Here is a 22,812-nt window from a genome sequence, read left to right as displayed (position 1 = left end):
CATGTGTATAAGGCATACCGCTCCACAGAATCTGTTTCTTCCATTACAATCTCTCCAGCACCATGGTTGACACCAAAAACTGATACCTTCCTTAAGGAAGCAAGCTTACATATTCAGCAGGTGATCCAATAATTATTTATCCCACTGTAAGTTATTAATAGCAGAAAAGGGAAAACATAGTAAAGGGTGGGAGTAATAATATTACATAAAGCAGGATAATTTAAAAACAAAATCCAAACAGCTGCATATTTCTTGGCTCTAATGTGAAAATGTGTTTTTGCTAATTTAATTTTCTCCCCATGGACAAGCTCACAGCTTGCAGCTTTTAACTCTCCGTGGGGGAAAAAAACAACAAAACAAAAGAGAGCAATTTACTGCTCGTAGCTTCTAGCTGACACAGAGCCAGCCATTGTGTCCGTGCTCGTGTCTATGCGCTTCAAAAAAGTTTTTCACGACAAGTGACTCGACGCTACGCTGTTCCCTGACAGAGTGAAATGTCCCCTGACTACTTCCACACACTGTAAGTGTAATAGAGGAAAATACAGAATACAAATGATCGTAATGATGTTTTTGTGGATGTACAGATTGTCGGCTCTCATATTTGTCATCATTGCATTGCCTTATGAAAGGCATAAATCTTGGCTGTGTAAATTACTAGTTTGTTTGTTCCAAAAAGAATAATGGATACCCAGAGGAAACAACAAAAACCTTTGAGTCGTGGATGCAAATTCTCACATTTATGGAGGCACTGGTATTACTGTATTCCATCATAACGCAGTCGATGTGACGGGCCATCGTTCAGAATCTTTTAGATGTATGGTTGGATATCTTTGACACCGGGGCACCAAGAAAACACACACAAACAGAGGAAATCTTTAATTCAATTCAATTCAATTCTTTATTTATTTGTCACATGTAGTTATAACTAGTACAACACACAGTGAAATGTTTTTTCCGGCTAAAAAGTACTCCCCCCCCGACTGTGCATCTTACTAAACTTATAATAAAAAAATATCTATATAAAAGTATAAAAATGTATAATATCGTACAAAATATTACGCTGTAATAGTTAAGAGCTATAGTGTACGTATTTACGTAAATACAGATGTAAATGATAAAATACAAATAAAAATAAGGATAAAACTCAAAAGAAAATTATATACTGTGTATGGAATTGTCCATCATGTTGTCCGATTTGTGTTTTGGTTGAGGAGTCTCACTGTTTGTGGGTAAAAACTCCTTCTGAACCTTTCAGTTCTTGTTTTCAGGCTACAGAGGCGTTTCCCTGACCTCAGTGGCCTGAACAGTTTGTAAGCGGGATGGCTGGAGTCGTTAGTGATCCTGATGGCCCGGGATCTGCACCTTTCAGCGTAGATGTCCTGCAGTGTTGGTAAAGATGTTCCCATAGTGCGTTCAGCTGTGCGCACGACCCTCTGCAGGGCTTTCTGTTGCTGTACTGTGCAGTTCCCGTACCACACCGTGATGTTATTACACAGGATGCTCTCAATGACCCCGGTGTAGAATCTCCTCTGGATGTTCTTGGAGATCTTAAACCTCTTTAAACGCCTCAGATGATAGAGGCGCTGTCTGCCTTTGCTGATGAGGAAGTCCGTATGTGTGTTCCAATTAAGGTCCTCGTTGATATAAACACCGAGGTATTTAAAATTAGAGACTTTCTCCACAGGGTTTCCATTGATCTGAATTGGGGTGTGAGTTTTCTCGCCTCTCTGTCTCCTAAAATCAATCACCATCTCCTTTGTTTTGCTGATATTCATGGAGAGGTGGTTTGCCACACACCACTTTGCTAATCCGTCCACCTCGCTTCGGTAGGCCCTCTCGTCATTCCCGGAGATGAGTCCTACCACCACTGTGTCGTCAGCGAACTTCACAATGGAGTTAGTGGGGTATCTGGCCGTGCAGTCCGCGGTGTAGAGGGAATAAAGAAGAGGGCTAAGCACACATCCCTGGGGGGCCCCTATGTTCAGTGAAAGGGTATGAGAGTAGAGTTCAGATAGCAGAGGTGTTGTGCTGATAAACCCCCTGTGAATACAGACTCTGTGTCTGACTCATCGCCTTATCTCCACGGCTGCTCCATCTCAACACCTCACATGGCAGCTACATCTGTGTGGGCCTCCATTTTTCATTATGCAATTATACATCCACCAACTCCCTGACATTAGACAGGTTGTGCTCTAAGAATTTATGAGCAGCTTGACATATGCGGCCTAAGCCTACACAGTGTGTTTGTTAGAGGAGGCGTAGTGGAAGGGGGGAGGGGACCAAATGCCATCAGAGCCCAGTGAGCAGGCCGCTGACAGTTTGTCAAATGGATTTTTCTTGTTCATATGGGAAGGAAATAACAGCACAAACATCAAAGTGTAGGAACTACTAACAAAGGCTATTTAACCATATAAACTCTGGCTGTGCACTTCCTGTTTAATTTAAAAAGATATTTTTTAAACATTTAATCAGTCCCCACATTTCCGTCTCAGCAAGTACAGGTCACTTATGGTCAGTAGACTGAAAGGTATTTTTAAAAATGTGTTTATAAAAACCACAGACGATGCTCGACTCCTCCTTGTCATCTGCTCAAGGTCAGGATTTTGAAAAAGGCTCAGCCACCCACTGCCCAAAGAAGAGTTTTTTTCCCTACCTGACTGCAAATGAAATCGGTTAATATGCAGGAGAGAAACAGACTTAATATCTGTTTGAGTTTTGTTTTCTATTGACAGCCTATTTATTTTTGTTTTCCGTCTAGCTGAACAACACGACAGGCCTAATCCATCTGTATTTCTGGCTGTTTTTTGCTTGTTTTTTGTTATAGTGTATGCTGATCTCCGACTCTGTCTGGCTCTGCTAAAACATCAATACCTTACCTTAAGGAATCTGTCATTACTGAATGAGATGGATGAATATTTATTTGCAAAATAATAAATTACCAAGAGAAATGTGGAGTACCAGCCTTCATTTAAAAAAAAATATTTTGCTTCCAAGGAGCCAGAAGAGGTTTTGAGCAACAGTTCTCCAGGCTTTCAACTATATTTTTCCTTTGGACACTGGCTGCTTTTTCTTTCTTTGACTGTGTGTGAAAATAGTCACATACACTCCCTGTATGTGACTATTTTCAGCCGAATGCTTTTTTTGGTGTTGTCATTGTTGTTTGCTAAACCACCTACCACTGATCTAAGTGTAACAGCCTGTTGCAAAACACATCATTTGTTCCACTTTCTGTAGCTAAATCTATGAAAAGCGCCTGCGACAACAGTATAACAGACATAAACTAGTCTTTTTGTATCAACAAGCTGAATCCCAGTGTTAAAAGCTGAAAACGTGGTGCATCTTAGCAGAGTGTGCGCTGTGTCCTTAAAATCGGAGGAAAAGTGAAGGAGAAAAAAATGCCGCATGCCTAAAAAACTATCTACAGCAGACGAACAGTATCTGAAAGTCATGTCTTAAAGAAACAGGAGAACCCTGCTGACAATCTGAGTTCAGTCAATAGATGAACCTGATGAATACTGGATCTAGATGTTTCATAATGCCTCTGTAATCCTATAACACTAAACCTTTAAGCCTGATTTAAACAATAAACAGTCCAGAATTGTTACTGTTTTTTTCCCTGTTCATTGCTATATTTTTCTTCCCTTTCACACGTGTAGTTCATCACCACAGTGTCCATGGGCTGGCGGTATGGATGGATGGAAGAGGTCAAAATCCAGTCACCTGTGTTTAACTGTAAACAGTTTTCTCACAGCGGTCACTCTTCCGTCTTCATCAGAATAGTGTGTATGTGTGTGTGTGTGTTCAGTCACATAATGAATCAAACTTTACCCTTTCCCATGCACATGCTTGGTTCAGACGACCCTTCAGTGACTACACACACTCACACATGTTATGAACTGATAGACTGTGATGAAAAGTAACCCATGAATTTATAAACATCAAGCATTATTTATTCGATTTTACAAGCCCCACTTTTCTCTTCTTACGCTTTAGCTGGTTTGACCCTAATGACTTGTGTTTTGCATTTTTCACTTGGAGCAGAAATCTAAACCAGCTTGATTACAGGAAACATGTATTTAGAGCTTAGTTCTCATCAAAGAACATTAACACTAAAGCATAGTCGCAAATTCCCATTTCTTTTACGAGTGTGTTTTGTAACAGACTTTAAACTGGATCTAGTCTATTAACTCAGTCGTAGTTTGCCTTTTATGTTGTGGGATGAAAAGTGGTAATGTGGGCATCTCTGTGCGAACATTATTACGAATAAGACAAAGCATTAGTGTGACTCTAAGGAGAAAAGAAATCAGATTTTCACTTCTAATCTTACGAAAAATAGGTCGATAAAAGGCATTTCATTATGAGACTAAAGTTATATTTCAGTGTTGTGCTGTGTAATACAGTAATCCTTCAAGTAAACGCCCTCTAGAATGACACGTACAAACATTAAAAAAAAGATATATTTACACTATTTGGCTTCAATAAGTCTAGCAAGCACAATCATCAGACAACATTATATTACTTTACTGTATTGGCGAACTGGCATGTTCACATGAAAGAGGCACTGTTGCTGCCAGATGACCATGTTATGTACAACCTGTCATGATTCTCAGGGACTCAAACACTGACATTTTATGAAGACCACAGCAATCTCAGAGGTAATCACTGGGTGCACTTCGGAGTCATGGCAACCCTGCCAAGAGAGAACCGTCCATCTATTCTGTTAGGCTTCAGCCACACTGGGGAAAACAGTGGTTGTAGACTGCAGCATGACCAACATTAAAATGGCTGTGTACAATGAACTTGTATCCCTTGTATCTCCATCACTCGCAGCAAGTTGCCATCTTCAAAGTGACTTTGGTGCATCAAGATAGCAATAAAATGGTATTAAGACAAGTCTGCTATCAGTTTGCTATGAGTTTGTGATTGAATGAGGTCAAAATGGCAATTACAGTACATAAAATCTATTTTAAACAATATAGCAATTAGGTACGACAGATTGTCAAAAATTAAAAATCTTTTGCCATCTGTTGTAAATCTGTTGCCTCCTGCCGACAAAGAAATTGATATTCTTAAACTTACATTTCAGCCAGAACTTCATAAATTTGATGAGTGGGACTCATCTGCAAAATGTCTTACTGAGACTGAGTGCACTGCGTTGGCAATTTGTCTCTGGTTATAAATTATATGGCAATTATTTGCTTAGAATAAAGCCACTATTATCCACATTGAAAGGAGCCAGTTGAGGTGGTTTGGGCATGTGACTAAAATGCCCCCTAGGTGCTTCCCGAGTGAGGGCATGTACTACTGGGTGGAGATCCGGGAGTTGGAGAGCTGGAGAGATTACACTTCTCGACAGGCCTGGGAATGTTCCCCTTGGATTGGAGGAAGTAGCTGGGTAGAGAGGGGTCTGGGTTACTCTTCTCAGGCTTCTGTCCCTGTGGCTCGGCCTTGGATAAGCAGAAAATGAGGGATGGATGGATGGATATTTGCAGAGCTTTACAAATTTAAGCACCACTCTGAATTGGACTGCACTAGTTGATGTTTGCAGTCAACTGGTCATTCACTTCTTGCAATGAGTCAAAGCTGGGTAACCACTGATTTTTTCCCCAGTCACAAGGAGGTTGCCATCCAATTTTTTTCTCTACTGTGGCGGAGTCATGAAGCACTCATCTATTTCAGGATTGTTAGGGATGTGCAGCCTGGCTGACTGTGACTGAGAAATGGAGTACACCCCTGACAGGTCACCCGCTTATCACAGAGCTAAGGCAGACACAAAGGCCACCATTCACACCTTTAGACTCACCACTGTTCTGGCTGCGAGCCCTCCTGTATGAATTGGAGATTATGTATTTGAATTTCAGGAGCGGGACCACCCCTCCAAACACGCTCCTTCCGGTTGTCATCTATATAGGTTCCCACAGTTCTGCAAGCTGTTCATTCTCGTTTACGTGCCTCCCTCCCTTCTTGTTTTCAGTTCTTTAACTTCTTCATTTCTATTTAGTGCACGGGGATCCGCCAGGCCCAGGCGCCATCGCCAGTCCCCTTCGAGGCCTTCCCCAAACCGCAGCTCCATTCATGTCAAAGCATTCACTTTTACCTACTAAAACGCTGTCAAAGCTAAATGAGACCGTGGCCGCAGCTAGTGAATCCCCCTAAAATGCCAGGAGCTTCAATTGTGGTGTTAATCCCAGGACTGTCCCATAGACTTTTTTTCAGACTCTGTGTTCTGTTTTGGATTTTCCTCTTTGCTTTCACGCTGTTTAGTTTTGTATAGTTAGGTTTGGGCTGGAATACAGCAGCACCGCCTGCACACATAAAAATTACTCTGATGTAATACAACGCTGATGCAAGGGGTAATGACCTTGCCTCCATATGGCAGACCGGCTTCGGCATAGGCTCGTATTTTTTTTAATTATTTTTGTTTGTTTGTTTTGTTTTAAACTAAGTAATAAGATCTAGATCCAGTTTCTCAGACTGACTGTCTGGTCTGTACCTGCAGCACAAGTTTACTTTTACCTTTTTACTGAGCTGTGACAAACGGTTGTATCCTCATGCGAGTGATGGACTTCTGCTGCAAACATAACTTAATCTGCTAAAAGAAGACACTATAATAGCTATGATGCAATAAAACCTCTTCTATTCTATTTTTGGTTCTTCCAACATGAAAAAACTACAAAGATGGAAATAAGAATGCAGTTTGGATGGATAGCAGATAGAAAAAGAGGAGAAATATGAAACAAAGTTCCGAGTTCAGCAAATATTTTGAGTGGAAAAATGAGCGCTAGACAGAGCAAAAAAGACAAACAGTGTGTGTGTGTGTGTATATATGAAGCCCTCCATCCAGCTGGCTTTTCTCCCCCAGTTTTTCCAATAACCATTCATTCTCCCGCCACCTCTGAACATTTTTCTCTACACAGCTTGCATTATTCAGTCATTATCCCCCAGCAAAATATGACTTATGAACACCATTGTGACAAATGCTTCACAACACACCCAAAGGAGTTCAGCCAGATGGATGTGAACCCACAATGCATACAGTTTGGAGTGAAAAATGACACATTAAAGTGTCTCTCATTTCAGATTTAAAGATGGAGATATTTACATGCTGCTGGTGATGCTGCATCAACAATAAACTGCTTTTTAAATGATGCTGTTAAATTGATTGAACACATTTTCCCACCTGTTTTTTTTTTCTTTTTTAATCATTGTTCCTTCATTGTCTTAATTGGCTTCTGTCTTCAGCTTTTATCCTCTTTTTACAAGGTTTAAAAAACTATAATATAAATCTCTTTATTCAAGCACTGAGATGATGATGAATCCTGTCTCTTAACAAGGTTTCCTCTGTTATGTGCAGAGTAATGTGATGTGTGGAGGTATGACAAGCCTCTGCACATCAGGCTGTGCAGGGCCGCTCTGTCATCCTCGATTCCTCTTCCCTCTTCCTCCTGAACTCTTTGTCTTTCTCTTAACGTGTGCAAATCTTCTAATCCCTCTCTCTATCTGGAGCTGGATTTCCATGTGAGTGTGTCATGCAAATTATGATGAATGCAAACTGACAAACTGCAGGATTCTGGCGATGAGCTAAAAAAAAATCCTGCGTTTTTCTTTCATTTGTTTTTTTGCTTGTTATATATGTTATTTATTTATTTATTTATTTATATGCTTCATGTACAGTGCTCAGCATAAATGAGTACACTCCACTACATTTGTCAGAAAATCTTTAGTTTCCTTTCAGAATCAACATTTTCTATGAGATACTATAAAACACTCCCACAAATGTGGGCCATTGATTGCAAACAAGATTTGTTAATTTGCACACACAAAAAATGATTTTCCTAACAAATTCATTCAAGCCCATGTCGCAAAAATGAGTACATCCCAAATATAGTCTTGGGAGAAAAGCCACACTTAAGACTACAAAATTCGAATTAACAGGCATTCAACCACAGGTGAGTCTAATGATTCATTTAAGAGGTGTCCAGCAGACAGGTGACTACAAAAGGGTACTTAACAATGAAAAGCCCTTTCCATTTCATGCTGTCAGCAATGGCTCCACATGGAAGAGAAATGTCACAAAATCTGAGAAAGGAAATCATTTCTTTCCAAAAAAAAAAGGTGAGGGCTACAAGAAGATCAGCAAAGGTTTACATATCAGTCAAAAATACTGTAGCAAAAGTGATCCAAAAATTTAAGAAAGATGGAAGTGCAACCATCTTACAGAGACATCCAGGCCGTCCACAGAAGTTAACCTCTTGACAGGAGCGTCTTCTGATGAGAAGGGTTGAAGAAAATCACCATGGAAGTTCACTGCAGTTAGCTAAAGCAGTAGAAAGCTAAACTGGAGAGTCCGTTTCCTGTGACACCATACAGCACACACTGCAGAGGAATGGCATGCATGGATATATTCCACAAAGGAAGCCTCTCCTAAAGCCCATGCACAAAAAAGCAATTTGCTAGGGCCCATGCTGAAAAAGATGAAGACTACTGGGACTCTATACTCTGGAGTGATGAGACGAAGATCACTGTTTTTAGAACTAAGGGTTTCAAAACTGTATGGCGTTGTAAATGTGAGGATTTTAAAGAGAAATGCATGGTGCCTACAGTGAAACATGGTGGTGGCAGTGTCCTTATGTGGGGCTGCATGAGTGCTGCTGGTGTTGGGGAGCTGCATTTCATTGATGGTGTCATGAACTCTACTGCTCTATGCTGCCATCACTCTGTGCACTTGGTCGTCGTGCACTTTTCCAACACGACAATGATCCAAAACACACATCTAAAGCTACTGTTGCATTTCTGAAGAAGAACAGGATGAAGGTGATTGAATGGCCAAGTGTGTCTCCTGATCTGAACCCAATCGAACACCTGTGGGAAATTCTGAAGTGACAAGTTGAGCATCACTCTCCATCCAGCATCCGGGCTCTAAAAAAGGTTATTCTTGAAGAACAGAAAAAGATAGATGTTGCAATATGTCACTAACTTGTTCATTCCATGCCTAGAAGACTTGGTGCTGTCCTTGAAAATCACAGTGGTCATACAAAATACTAGATGTAGTAGTTTTTGTTGCTTCAACCATTTTGAGTAAAACTTAAGATTTTGTGATGTAAGTTATATTATTAACCTTAATTTCATGTTATGGAGTTAAACAAGTGTTCAATAAAACTCAGCCTTGTGAAAATTTTGGAAATTGTTCTTTTGTTCATTGAGCTACTGATTAAATTAGTACTTTTTAAAGTGGGTGTACTCATTATGCTGAGCACTGTATAAAGAGGCAAGTACAGATGCTCCTGAAGGGCTGGAGCTGCTCCCTATAAGCACCTGAAAAAAATACCAACTCAGCTCATTTAAAGACAACTGGTTTTCACCAAAGTGCTGTGCAAAAGATAAAACAGATTAAAAAAATATAAGGGAATAGATAAGGAATAAGTAAAAAAAAAAAAAACATGTTAGAAGGTGGAAAAATTTATACAATTGTGGCTGAAAAAGGCACAAGAGACACAATAAGCTAATCAGACAGACTCAGATGGTCTCCCTGACTTCACATCTAGAGCAGGGGATGGTCAGAAGCATCTAATTATCTGACCTGGAAGGTAAGCAGGGATTTAAGAACCAACTTGAAATGATTATTTTAATTTACAGTGCATGCGGTGGTATCTGCCACTCAGACCAATTCATTAAAGCTATTAAAACAGGTTTGCAAATTTCAGCCTTTAATTTCAGACTAAAGGAGAGAGACAAAGGCAGCCTTTCATTTCTAAATTGTTAACATGAAATTCAGACCTATGAATCTTGAAAACTTATTTCATGAATTAGAAGAAAAGGCTTATAAGACAGAGTAATTGAGAAGGCTGTGAAAATAGCCACCCACTGTCTGGTTTTCTAAAGGAACAATAATGTGCCTCCTCTGTCTGTCTGAAAAAGGCAGTTAGTCACTGTTCTCTGCCTTATTACAGAACCGAGAAAAATACACCTCTAGTGGTTTCTACATCATATAACGTGAGCAGCATTTCCAGTCCTTGTTAAGATATTATATTTTAACAAGGACCATTCTGTGTGTGATATGGCACTAATCTAAAAATTAATCTCTGGCAGGTCATAAACATGAAATAGAAAGTTCACCCTCTTTCAATTTTAAGGTTTTATATCTCTGGAGATAATAAATCTGGTCCTTAGCAGGTTTTGAAATAACGTAAGTAAAACCTCAGATGAACAATCACATATTACATGTTAATAATTTAACAAAACTAAGCCAAAATGCGGAAGCAGTGTGTCGAATGCACACTGCTACACATTTCTTGCTGCTAAGTGCACCTTTACTGCTTGCACAAGAATTAAGAGGGTAAGTAGCAGCCAGGTGCTGCAGTCTGTAAAAGCAAAGTTTTGGCAGTTTGTTGATCTGGAGCATTCAGGTGTATTAATACAATGTCAAGAAGGAAAGACATCAGCAAAGATCACAGAGGAAAAAGTTGTTGCTGACCATCAGTCCGGAAAGGGTTATAAGGCCATTTCCAGGCAATCTGAAGTCCATCTTTCTACAGGGAGAGCAATTATTCACAAGTGGAAAACATTCGAGACAGCTGAGTCTTTCCAGAACTTGATATCCAAGCAAAGTGACCCCAAGGTAGGACCATGTAATGGCAAAAACAGAGGATCTGAGGCTCTATAGCCGTCAGTTAGCATGTTAAATGTTAAAGTTCATGGCAGCACAATTATAAAAAGACTGAAGAAGTATGGCTTGTTTGGAAGGGCTGCAATGAAACACGGCTTAGGTTTCCAAAGTTACATTGAAACAAACAAGAAGACTCCTGGAGCAAAGTGCAGATTTTTAGCAATCATACACATTGCCACAGTACGGTGGTGGAGGAGTGATGATTTGGGTTTGTTCTACCTGCACAGCACCTGGGAACCTTGCAGTCAGTGTATCCACCATGGACCTTTCTGTATACCAAATGTTTTCTAAAGTCAATTATGAGGCTGCCTGTTCAACTGCTAAAGCTTGGTAAAAACTTTTAGTTCTGCCTGCAAACCTCAATAAAGTAAAATAACGTAAAGATGTGTGGCCAGAATTTCTCTATAAAAATGTGAGACCCTGATAAAGTCATAGCCATAAGCTACAGAATGATGGCATGAAGTTAATTTTGGACACACTTTATCTGTGTTTTAGTTTAGTTTTTATTAAATAAGTAATGACATGATGTAATATGTATTGTGTTGTTGCTTAGTATATAGCCTGATTTGTAAAACCTTGAAAGATGGTATACCCTCGGTGTCCAGTTTTATTTGAAAGTAGTTTAGTTTAGTTTACGTTAGTTTAACTTTTTATTCATTTGTTTTATTCAGGTCATATTTAGTTCATTGTATTAACATAATAAAAACAGCAAACCCACCGAGATAAAGTTCAGCAAGCCTGACACACTCGCTTCAGGACACGGAGTATTTCTGAAGTCTGGCGTAGTGCTGACTCAAATGAGGCATATTTAACCGACTGTCTGAGGATTAAGAACTAGAAATTCATAATTCATTATTAGTGGGACAATCAAAGAAGATTTCAAACCTCCCACAGGGATTTGTTCCTGGTGTTTTAGAGGCTTTTCCACTTCACAATCCAACATCCAGCTATTAGAACAAACAGCAAGAGGAAATCTATTATTACAGCATGAAGATGGCAGGTTCAACTGAGAAACTGAATTATAGCATACTGACAATGAGTCATCCTCATTAGAGACCATTAAAATTTGGTTGGAGGCAGAAAATATTTAGCTCAGCATAATTAGTGGAATATCAAACACAGCCACATGCCCCAATAATCTTTTCAATTAACAGATTCAACGATTATTTTTATATTAATTTACAAATTTTTATTTTAAATAAATCTGTAATCAGTAAATGGTAAATGGATTGGTTCTCATATAACATTTTTCTAAAGTGCTTTATAAGCAGTTTGAGCTTGACCAAGGCAAACATATAGGATGTCGCCTCCAGGCCTAGCTATTGTATACTTTGTCATGCAATAATACATCATTTTAAAAAAGTTGGCCTATTTATTGTTAAATATGAAACATAAACTCTAAATATTTGTGCACTGAGGAAATGGTTCAACAAGCAGTAGGAATTGAGCTCTAAAAATGTTTTTAATATAAAAGGCTCTATATAAAAGATGGACGTGGCCACTGTGACATCACATTGGGCTCATTTGAAGCTTCATACACTGGAAGACAAGAGTGGAGTGTTACATTATCAGTTGCATACAGTATGTCCTAATTAACTGGTAAGTAACAGACTCAAAATAACATCATTCAGCCCAAATACAGCTAGAGCACACACTTATTTACCACACAGCAGGCCATGATCCTCTTATGATGGAGGAAGGTAGATAATTAGAACATGCCAGCTTCATTGCTTAAGTTGTGCAGTTTAATGGGAAATAGGGCTCCATGGTGTAGTGGTTTACACATTGAGCTGGAATCGAAGGAGATTTGAATCTATCTGGGGATCTGTCAGGATGGGTATCTGATTCTAAGTCAAAAGATGGTGAGCCAGGGGCGATTTTAGCCCACCCCCAAAAATGAATCAAAGCACCCCCAAAGTTTTCTTACTTTTTTTTGACAATATTTGCTGTTTGTGTGACACACTACTAAAAATATAAAAAGCATACAGTACTGTACTTGTTTGAGACGTAACATTTTAACAACAAAAGTATAGATAACCCCCCTCCCAAAATGGTTTGTTCCAGCTCTCCCCTGCTCTGGCTCTAGCCAGAGCGATGGTGGCTGAGACGCAGCGGAGCGGAGGTGTAAGTGCCTGGCTTAAAACAGGACATATTAGCTGCATTTAACCTTCAGTTACTCTTTATATAGTTGCTAAGAGTCAGACCATGTTTCTTTTTAGCTGAAAAACATTACACCAGGTAACCTGCAGTGTTGAAAACGTGTTTACCGACTATGTTTGCTACCCTACAATCCGTCCTGCTCTGTAGTAAATTCAGCGACATTTGACCGTCCTGTTGCTAACATTGAAATGTATACAGCCTATTTAAAATCTAAAACTTTAAATTCTCCGTAGCCTGCTGTTGTTACCACTGTCCTGTTTGAAATGGATACTAACTAGCTAACTGACTGAATGCCCATTAGCCTTATAACTTCTGTTGTGTGTGTGTGTGTGCGTGTGTGTGTGTGTGTGTGTGTGTGCATACAGAGAGACAGCCAGGTTCATAATGGATATGAGGAAGTTTTTTCTAAAAAGGAGCCACATTCAGGTGAAAGTGTAAAATCAAATGATCTGTCAATCAAGAATAATGTTGGATCCGTGTTTCAATATTTATCTTTTATTAGATGTTCATGTGGTTTGGTTATTTGCCTTTTGGTTGAAAGTAAACTGAGAGAGGACTTTTTTATTAGTGATCTTAATAGTATTTTTTCATATTAATTTAATTTATCATCTAATTGAATACAATCTATTTGTGCATGATTGTCAGTCCAAAGAGGGAGCGAGGAAAGAGGGGAATGTGAGGAGAAAGTACAAGGTCAGGAAGAACCAGGTAAGAAAACAGACAGGGAACAGTGACAGGCACAACACAAACTGTTAAACTGACAAAGAAAAAAACCTGATTTTACTCACACAATCTGGAAGTTGTGTCCTCCCTATATTAAAGCTGCTATACAAAATCTGTAAAACAAACTGGGTTGAAACATTTTTGAGCCTCTTTAACAACATTCCAACATCACGTTATAATTGATCGGGGAGATTAAAATTAATGATATATTTTTATGTGGTTCAGCCACAACTCTACTAAAACCTCAGCCAGTAATAGGTAGGCCAATTTTTGGACCCTCCGGTTGTCTGTATGACTGCCGCAGTACGTACATCACATTTGCACACTATCAGAAAGAGCCAAACAGCCCTGGTGGAGTGAGGAGCTGTAAAGAGAAGCAGATGCTCTGTTTATATTCTAAACATGTTTTAAGCTTGTTTCAAAGATTCTGTACTGCAGCTTTAAATGTTTTCCAAAAGCACACACACACTTAACTTATCAGTGTTTCTCAAACTTTTTACAGTGTGTACCACCTGATAAAAATGTCGAGCTCTCCTAAGGACCACTATGAAAGCATGAAACTCATAAATCTTACAACACAAAATTAGTGTTATTAAATTAGTAAAATTAGTATCTGCAGTAAAGATTTTTTTCATACATTGTATAAATTCTACCACAGGCAAAGTTGCCTCCATTTTTATAGTTTTTATTAATATTTTGTAATAATTTATTTGTAATAATTCTGTTTTGGGAGTGTTTTCTATGTATCTGTATTATATTATACAAACACATTAAAAGTGAATCTCTGTCCAAAAAATGCACTCAGTTTACTTCTTACTCACTATGAGCATCATTCATTATTCTCCCCCAGTAATTAAGGTTAGGATATGTATTTTTTTATTCCAATACATTCTTCTTTTGTAGCATTTAAAAAACCTTTATCAGATTTGATGGTTTTGTTACAGACTTTTCAAAAAAGTGTTTTGCTTTTCTTTCACAAATGTGGGGATTAAATTGTGTTAAAATGTACAAAACAGTGATGTCATGTTTTGTGACAAGGACCCAGGCACAGAGAGACTTGATGAATTTAAGAATCTTATGATTTAACAAGGAAATTTGCAGACTTGCACAGAGATGGTAAAATTATGATGACTGATAACGGAGACGAAGACAACAGACGATGAGGACAGAGAGGAACAGGGGTTTAAATGCACCAAAGTGACAGTCAGAGAGAACTCGGGACAACATTTAAGGATGCAGGGACTGACAGAGACAGGTTTATCTTGCCTGGCTGGGCAGCTCTCTGGGTGCTCAGCACCCACAAAGCTCTGATCCTAGAATCGCCCCTGTGGTGAGCCCTTGTTAATAAGGAGATAAAATCATTGGAGATTGATTGATTCTGGAGCCTCACATGGCTACTAGAGGAACTGCAGGCTTTTGTAATTTTGCATTGGCTTCATTTTTCAACAGACGTTGCCAACTGATTCATGACGTAGTACTTTTAGCTTCTTGGTGGTGCCAAACATGCAATCCTCACAATCCTCACACACAAAACTGTCCTCATCATGATCGTCTGCAGATTAAACCACACCAGTCCATGTCAGCACACTTTGCAGAATCAGGTTTTCTGACTATGTCCACATTCCCACAACTAGATACTAACTGGCCAAGTGCTACAGAGTTAAAAGTGTGATAACAACCGGTACTTCCTGTTATGGATAGCACCTATGTAGCTGCAGCCAAGATTGATGACCTGCTGATATTTTGCATAGAGAATATGTGTTGGCTATGTGATTAAAAAAAGACTTCACTACCAAGAAAATTCCCAAACTTCCCAGTAGCCACTCTATTCCTGTTTGTGATCAAGAATGTGGAGGAGAAGCTTCTATTGTTGTTAAGGTTGCAAAAACCCTTAAATCATGATCTTATCTGAAAGCCAATAAACAGCAGCTGAAAGCGAGAACAATAATAACAACATGTCAGCTATCTCACCTTCCCCTCACTTTCAACCAGTTGCGACAGATGGCTGTCCGTCCTTGAACCTGGTTGTGCTCATGCTAATGATAGCATTTTGCTAAGAGTCACATTTGTTAAGTTATACTTGAATTGCCTTTGTACATCTTACCTTATATCCTTTGCTTAATTTAAATTTTAAAGATTTAAATATCCCTTGGTGACTAATATAAACAACAGCTTTAGTAATCATGGATAAAATGGAGAATTACAGAAATGCGGCTAACAAGGTTATACTAATATCTTTAGTCCTATACAGGTGAGTTGTTATCCTGGCTCCAACTCTGCAGTGCACTAAAACTGCAACTCATACTGTGACACTGATAGTCGCCAAGGGGGGGCATGTGTCTCTATGAAAATATCACTGCAGAGAGAGACTGAAAACGAAATGTTAATGTGAAGCACACTCAGCTGGCCTTGGCTTTGCCTCCAGTTATTAAAGCATAAACAAAGTTTAATCTATAAACAAGAACAAAACAAATAAACAGCTGTCCTCAGCTCTCTGCTTTGTGAGCTTTGCATAGGATCATTCAGGACTCGTGGGCATTTTTAGGCTATTAAATTCCAGCTTGGGGTTTCAGAAAAAGCATGAAAGTCTGCTGGGACACTCACTACATGAGGAAAAATTTGAAGCTATGCTGCAGGAAGAAACAAGTTTAACAACTAATAACAACCTATGATTGAAAACAGAATGAACCTATGATCTGTGTGAGACCAGCTACAGCAAGTCAGCTGCTGTATAACAGGCCCCATTGATTACATGTGAGGCTGGTGAGAAAGCAAAGTTACAATTACAGTTGTGTGGCTGTGCAGTAAAACATTTCAATTGATCTGTCTGGACCTCAAACAATGATAAAAATGAAGAAAGAGAAAATAGACGGTTGAACAGCCAGCAGTGACAGAAAGAAAAGATATCCCAGTGCAACACAATGCAGTCCATCCCAATTAAACTTGTTTATATAAATCTATGCTATGTAAATCTCTCTCTCTCTCTCGCTCTCTCTCGCCCTCTCTCTCTCTATATATATACATGTGTATGTGTGTGTGTATATATGTATATATACACACATATGGGTAATTATGGATTTCTTTCTTAAGACTGTGCAGGACAAAAAACCCTGGTAAATCAATGAATACTGGCCAAGTAACCCCATCCACCGTGGGAGGGTTTCAATCAGCAGTTTATAAAACCTCTGATGCCTCACTCTGCTTTAAAAGGCTGCTCACCCACTTTCATTAATTTCATTTCATTAGAGGGACAATCAAAGGAGATTTTAAACCTCCCAACGGGGACTTGCAAATTTTTTTCTTCCAACATTCGGGTTAGTGTTGTGAAGTGGAAAATTAACCAGAAAGTGCATTTCTTAGAAAAACACTTTCCAAGAAATAAAAGGTTATTTTGAGATTCTGTCCATTAATCCATAAAACATGGATGGAACATTGTTTAAATTACTGATAAGTTACAAAATGGAGTTCTCAGGTGGTAAACAGATTTGAATCCAAGCTGCACCATGATTTCCTAAAGGGTCTCATCTCATATCTGCACTTTTATCCAGTGGCTTTCATAAAAATAATAGAAAATTTCAGTCAGATTTTAACAATAGTAACCAAAAATGTTTTGTTATTTTAGTTCTGCTATTTAATAAACCAAGATATGGTATTTTGATGAAGGTCCAAAGTTAAGGTATTAGATAATCATAAACAGCTGAGTGCAGAGCAGTCCGGTGTGGTAAACATTCGATTATTTAAAACACTGTGTAAAAGTCTTGAGTCAACCATCATTTCTTTATGTTTTGCTGCAAAAATAGGAAATACTTTATTAGCTGCAATTTTCTGAAACATTCAAACATATGAAATACAGCATAAATAAAAATACAGCATTCTGTTCCGTTTTGTGTTTTTCCTGTCCAAGTATGCTGTTACTGCACTAGCTGTGTGTTGGGAATCACTGAAATGCTGGAACCTGAATCTGTTGCCAATCGGATGCTACACACCAACATAGAATCGGAGCGTATAAGACAAAAGAGAGTTTGGATATTCTAACAACCTTGGTATGTCCAACTTTGTTCTTCAACACAGCATGAACTCTTTAAGCAAGCAAAATTTTGACTCAAACAAAAGTTGGACAAAATGATCTGACAGTCTAACTAAATACTGAATTACGGTGTCGATCTACAAATGTTAATATCTTTATGTGAATGACTTTTCAGTTGATTATTTCTGGCATAAATGGGCTTCCATACATATCTCAGGCCAAATCCTAAAAGACTGCCAACTCTTCATTTTTATTTCCATTCTCAATGCTCCATCTCTTACTCCATCCAGTAACACACACAGCAGCGTCATTATTCAGAATTTTGCTAGCCACAGCTGCAAACTGGGCTCAGGAGTGATTGTGGGAGGTCAAATGAAGATGCATGCACCACATTTCCTCATTTACAGCTGAGGGTACATTCATGTCATTAAGCTCAGCTGAACATGCTAACAAGCGAGTTATCTGTGAGCTTCGCCGATGGTCACATGAGGTCTGACACATATCAGACCTCATGTGACGCTGTCAAGTTCCTGCCTACACAGTGACTGAGACTCCAGCAGCTCTATTAGGATATTAATCAGATCATATAATAAACACAGGAGCAAACACTGCTCTGCATGCCTGAGTATGAAGCTGCATGGTGTTTAAAATTTAAAGGAATCTGGAAGATAAACACTACTATCCCATGAATGCTAACCCATCTGGTACAGTCTTATGAGCTACTTCCATTCTGTTTGTGCTGTAAAACCACAGCTCTCTGCTTGTGCTTACGCAGTTATATGACTCAACAGGAATTCATAAATACAAGGATACGTCCTCAAAAACACGCTTAAACATCTGAGAAAGATTTTCATTGCTTTTATTTGAGCGGGTCTAAAAACAAATGAGTGAAAACAAATGTCTCGAAACTGATGAATTATAGAAAGAGACGTTCTTTATTTTGCTGTGATATTTATAGGGCTGCCTTTGAGCGAGTGAAACACATCACACATTTCAGCCCCGAGAGAGCGCTCACCTGTGGGAGTGTTAAACCCACTGAAGCCTGACATAATTATGACAGATGCTTTGCAGTCTAAACTTGGATGAAATTATTCTGCACCCTTTGAAATTATTCAGCAGCTAACCTCACACTGACTGCTCTCAGGAACAATAAGCGAAGGTTGCGTGATTAATGTGCAGGAGCTGCCCAGAGGCATCACCGTGGCGGCGCGCCGCGATGAGAGCTGTTTCGATTCAGCCTCCTGTACTTCGTGTAGATACAGCACCCTTTGTTTTCAGATGAACTGCAGTATACATACTATCCTCTCTTCCACACAAGCGATCAGTGTAACAGTTCATTTCAGGTTATCTCTATTGGCTTTCACTGCTGCCCAACTTCATTTAGGTTATTTTCTACTAATAGATCTTAGTGTTGGCCTCAGACGACACAAGCATTATGGAGAGAAGTAATTGGATTAAAGGGACCCATTCAGACAAACAAGACGCATCAGGGGAGAGGATTAGGAGAGATGATGTTGGGAAGGAGCAGACAGAAGAAAACAGAGAAGAAGTGACGTGGAAGTGCAAGAGAGAATGAGCGGTAGAGGTGGAGGGGGCAGCGTGAAAGACTGTCACAAAAAGGAATGATGGAGAGAGGAAAAGAAGAAGAGTGGGTGGATAATTATACGAATAAAGGTGGGAGAGAGATGCGCAGACATTCGGTGGGTGGAGGAAGATGCATGTAAAACGCTGTTCTTACTGCAAAGAGGCATGTAGAGATTAGTTTGTCATCCAACTGTGAAATTACAGCACTGTGTATGTTTTTATTATCTTGTTTTGGTACGATAACACAAAAGTAAGTTTCAAAGGTTTAATTAGAAAGGCTGTTTTTATTTCCTAGGTTAAAAATGAATGTGATAAGAAAGCTGGTGTACAGTAATGATGAAACAAGACTCGACTTTTGGTTTTGCATTACAAGAAAGAGTTTAGATAGTCTGTGGCATTTACTTCCCTTGCAGCCAAGGGGTTCCTGCAGTGCTCGACATTGAACAGGTCTGTTGTGATTCAGACAGGGTGTGAACATGAAGCTGTCACACTTAGATCTAAACCATGACCAGAAGTGAAAGAATGTGATTGTAGTGTATCTGGGTCCTTCATTAGAAATAAAGTAAATAGCTCAGTTTTCAGAGTTGATCAGACTAAAGCTGCTACTCTCGCACATTGAAAGTAGCCAGCTGATGTGGCTATTATTCCTCCTGGACACCTGCTAGGTAAGGTGTTTCTGACGTGTCCACCTGGGAAGCGGCCCTTTGGGGCACACCCAGGAATCTTTGGAGAGATTACGTCTCTTGCTTGGTTTGAACTGAACTGAAGGCCTGGGCTTCTCTACTTAGACTGCTGCCACAGTGACCCAGACAGAACATGGATGTAAGGATGGCCATTCTATAGACACACTACCAACACTACTTGGCAATGGAATTTCAATTATTCAAAGAGGCGAGTGAGACTGAGAAGATTGTGTTGCAGTTAAAGGTAATACATGCTGAGCAACATTTACTTTGACTGAAATTACTGCGACGCAAAAAAGGAAAAGTACGTTGGAATCGACTGAACCTAGACACAGATGGCAGAGCTGTCATAACAACAAAATGGCAAATGGTGACAGGGCTGCAAATTATTTGCATTATAAGGACGCAAGACACAATTACAGCTTATTGGATTCTGTAAAATAGTGACAAAACAAGGCTAAGAAAGTTCAGTTTGACTGGACTACTTGCACTAACACTTCCGCGTTCTATGTAGTCCTGCCCCAGTGCTTCCGGTGCGGTTAAACCATGGCGACGTTCTACACTCGCTGCCTACAAGAGCTCCCAAAATTGAACATCACCGATGTTCATCGGATTTGCAGAGTGACGACTACCCCCGCCAGCAAATTAGATAAAGGATTTAAGTTATATGCTGCATCATATATACACAACTACGAAGGTAAGAAAACGTAAATTAACCGACAAAGAAACGCTAGCTAACGTCAAATGCAAACACTACGTTACTCCGCTATGTCCTTCATTTGATGTCAGTTCTCTACATTACATGTTTTCTTAAACGGTGTTTTATGTCGTCCTAAACTATAGTTGAGGTTTTCTTAACTAATGTCACTTTTGTAGTTAGACACTGTTATAATGGCGTTAGGTAGTTGGCTAACTATGGAGGTAGTTAACTACCTAATGCTACTCTTGCTAAGTGTAAAATATATATGTTTAAGACATGCTGAAATGAGTAATACAGAAATAATGCTAATGGTACTTGTATCTTTATTCAGTGTCCAATAAAGACAGGTTGTCAGGGGAGGTCGGTGTGAGAGCCCTGTGCTACAGGTCGATGAGGAAGAGTGAGGCACCACACAGACTAAGTGTAGGCAGGAAGCTGTGTAAAGTTGTTAATCCCCGTTCAGTGGGGTTCAGTTCATTTAAGCATTAGTTAAGTTCATTCCTAAAGGCCCATCAACTTGAATGTTTTCCTTGTCTCCCTGCTTTATCACTCCTAATTTGACTAGTCAGATAGTTAAATCAACGTGTGTTTGGGTGATCAGAAACATTTGACAACAAGTTAATACTGCAAATATACACAATCTAAGTTATTACAGTTATCAAGGATGGTTAAGTTGTTTTAATAGGGAGAGAAGGAAACACTAAGCATTCAGGAGGGTACGTAACCATAACACTGAACTATGTTCCTGTTCAGCTCTTCCATGAAGATGTTACATTTTTAATTTTCGTTCTTTCTTCTTAGATTAAGCTTCTGGATTCATCGCCGGTGATACTGACACATAGCCAGTGCTCCTGTGTGGCAGGCGCTGTTATGTGCAATCACACAGTGGCATTGCTCTTCCAAACAGCACACTACTCACAACTCAGAGTGCCGGTTGTCCCCCCTGTGCATAGCTGCACGGAATCTGAACAGCAATGGCACAAGCCACGGACAGTGGTAATTTAAATGAGGTTAAAGTTTTTGAATTAGTCCATGTTTACATATGAACAGCAACACCATCCATAGTAAATGTGTCTTCTGTTAGGGTGTGAGGCCAGGACCCATCAACTCCATGATCTTCACTAAGCCGGTACCAAATAGGATGGCCCAGACTGGAGTACGGTAATTACATTTGTAAAATTTGGTTTCACGTGTTACAAATGTATGTTGCTATTTTTTTCATACATACATGTGTCAGAATAGGTATTAATTTACATACAACATTACACTTTCTGAAGACGGCTAACTCAGTCATGTACATATACATCCCAGTCTCTAACTTATGCACCACTGTTTTACACCTTTTAGTTTTTAGTTTAGTTGTTGTTCAGTATAACAACCTTCTTCCTTACATTATTGTCATTGATGTTTTCTTTAGGAGTGGCTTCTACAGAGGCATGGTGGGTCCGTTACCAGATCCCTGCTTGTTCAGAATAACGGAGGCATATGCAAAATTTAATATTGAGGACAGGCCACTTGTGACCACAATGAACATGAGACCTGACAAGCCCCTTGTGGAAAGTGCCTTTGGGCTGGTGCAGGAAGGCAGTGTTCTGTCATATCAGCAGCCGGTTTTGACAACCCGGTACATCACACTACACCGCGATGCACCACCAACACCGCACTTGCCTCTGGAGGGGTATGACATCTTGCCATCAGATTGTGTGTTTGTGTGCTCAGAAGAAGAGCTTCTGCATCTGAAAAGCTTGTCTGTAACTCTGGAAATGGCTCACAAAATAGAGGAAGCTACACGTGAGCAAAGCTCTTCGTCTGAGTGGCATCAGCTCCGCAGGCCCAGAGTGACTGCCTCTAGGTTTCGGGAGGTGTGTCACGTCAGAGGCCAGAGCTCGGCCGAGTCACTAGCAGAGCGTATATTGAAGGGAACAAGGCAGACAGCAGACATGAGGAGAGGAACTGAGATGGAGCCTGCAATAGCAGCAGAGTATAGTAGGCTAATGAATGTTAACTACTCACCCTGTGGTCTGGTCATTCACCCCATTGCTTGCTGCATCTCCTGATGGTGTTGTTTTTGACCCCAATGAATACCCCCAGTTTGGCTTCGTCGAATTCAAATGTCCCAATGTACAAAACTTTATTGACTGCAAATATGTGCAGATGGAATGTGGTACCCCTAAACTAAAAAAGAGCCACGCATATTACTGGCAAGTGCAAGGACAACTGCTCATCAGTGGGATGCAGTGGTGACTTTGTTGTGTGGGCACAAGAGGAC

At 39.7% G+C, this 22,812-nt stretch overlaps 1 protein-coding gene across 2 annotated transcripts; it reads left to right on the top strand.

Annotated features, from left to right (window-relative positions):
* The first annotated feature begins 20,333 nt into the window (after positions 1-20,333).
* Positions 20,334-22,780, top strand: LOC146625222 (uncharacterized). 2 transcript variants are annotated; one of them, XM_085361974.1, is made up of 5 exons: positions 20,334-20,540; positions 20,875-20,966; positions 21,345-21,539; positions 21,628-21,704; positions 21,961-22,780. In XM_085361974.1, exons 1-5 carry the CDS (start codon positions 20,390-20,392, stop codon positions 22,598-22,600), a joined length of 1,155 nt encoding a protein of 384 aa, XP_085218100.1. In that variant the 5' UTR covers positions 20,334-20,389; the 3' UTR covers positions 22,601-22,780. The 2 variants fall into 2 exon arrangements, with proteins under 2 accessions (XP_085218100.1, XP_085218099.1); XM_085361973.1 differs by lacking the exon at positions 20,875-20,966 and having other exon boundaries at positions 20,446-20,540.
* Positions 22,781-22,812: the final 32 nt, after the last annotated feature.

The sequence above is a fragment of the Diplotaxodon limnothrissa genome, linkage group LG9, assembly GCF_057381915.1.
Source record: "Diplotaxodon limnothrissa isolate DT_005_m linkage group LG9, D_limnothrissa_male_GT1.1, whole genome shotgun sequence".
Classification (NCBI taxonomy): domain Eukaryota; kingdom Metazoa; phylum Chordata; class Actinopteri; order Cichliformes; family Cichlidae; genus Diplotaxodon; species Diplotaxodon limnothrissa.
The sequence above is the reverse complement of the archived record's forward strand: the minus strand, read 5'-3'. Positions and strand labels throughout refer to the sequence as shown.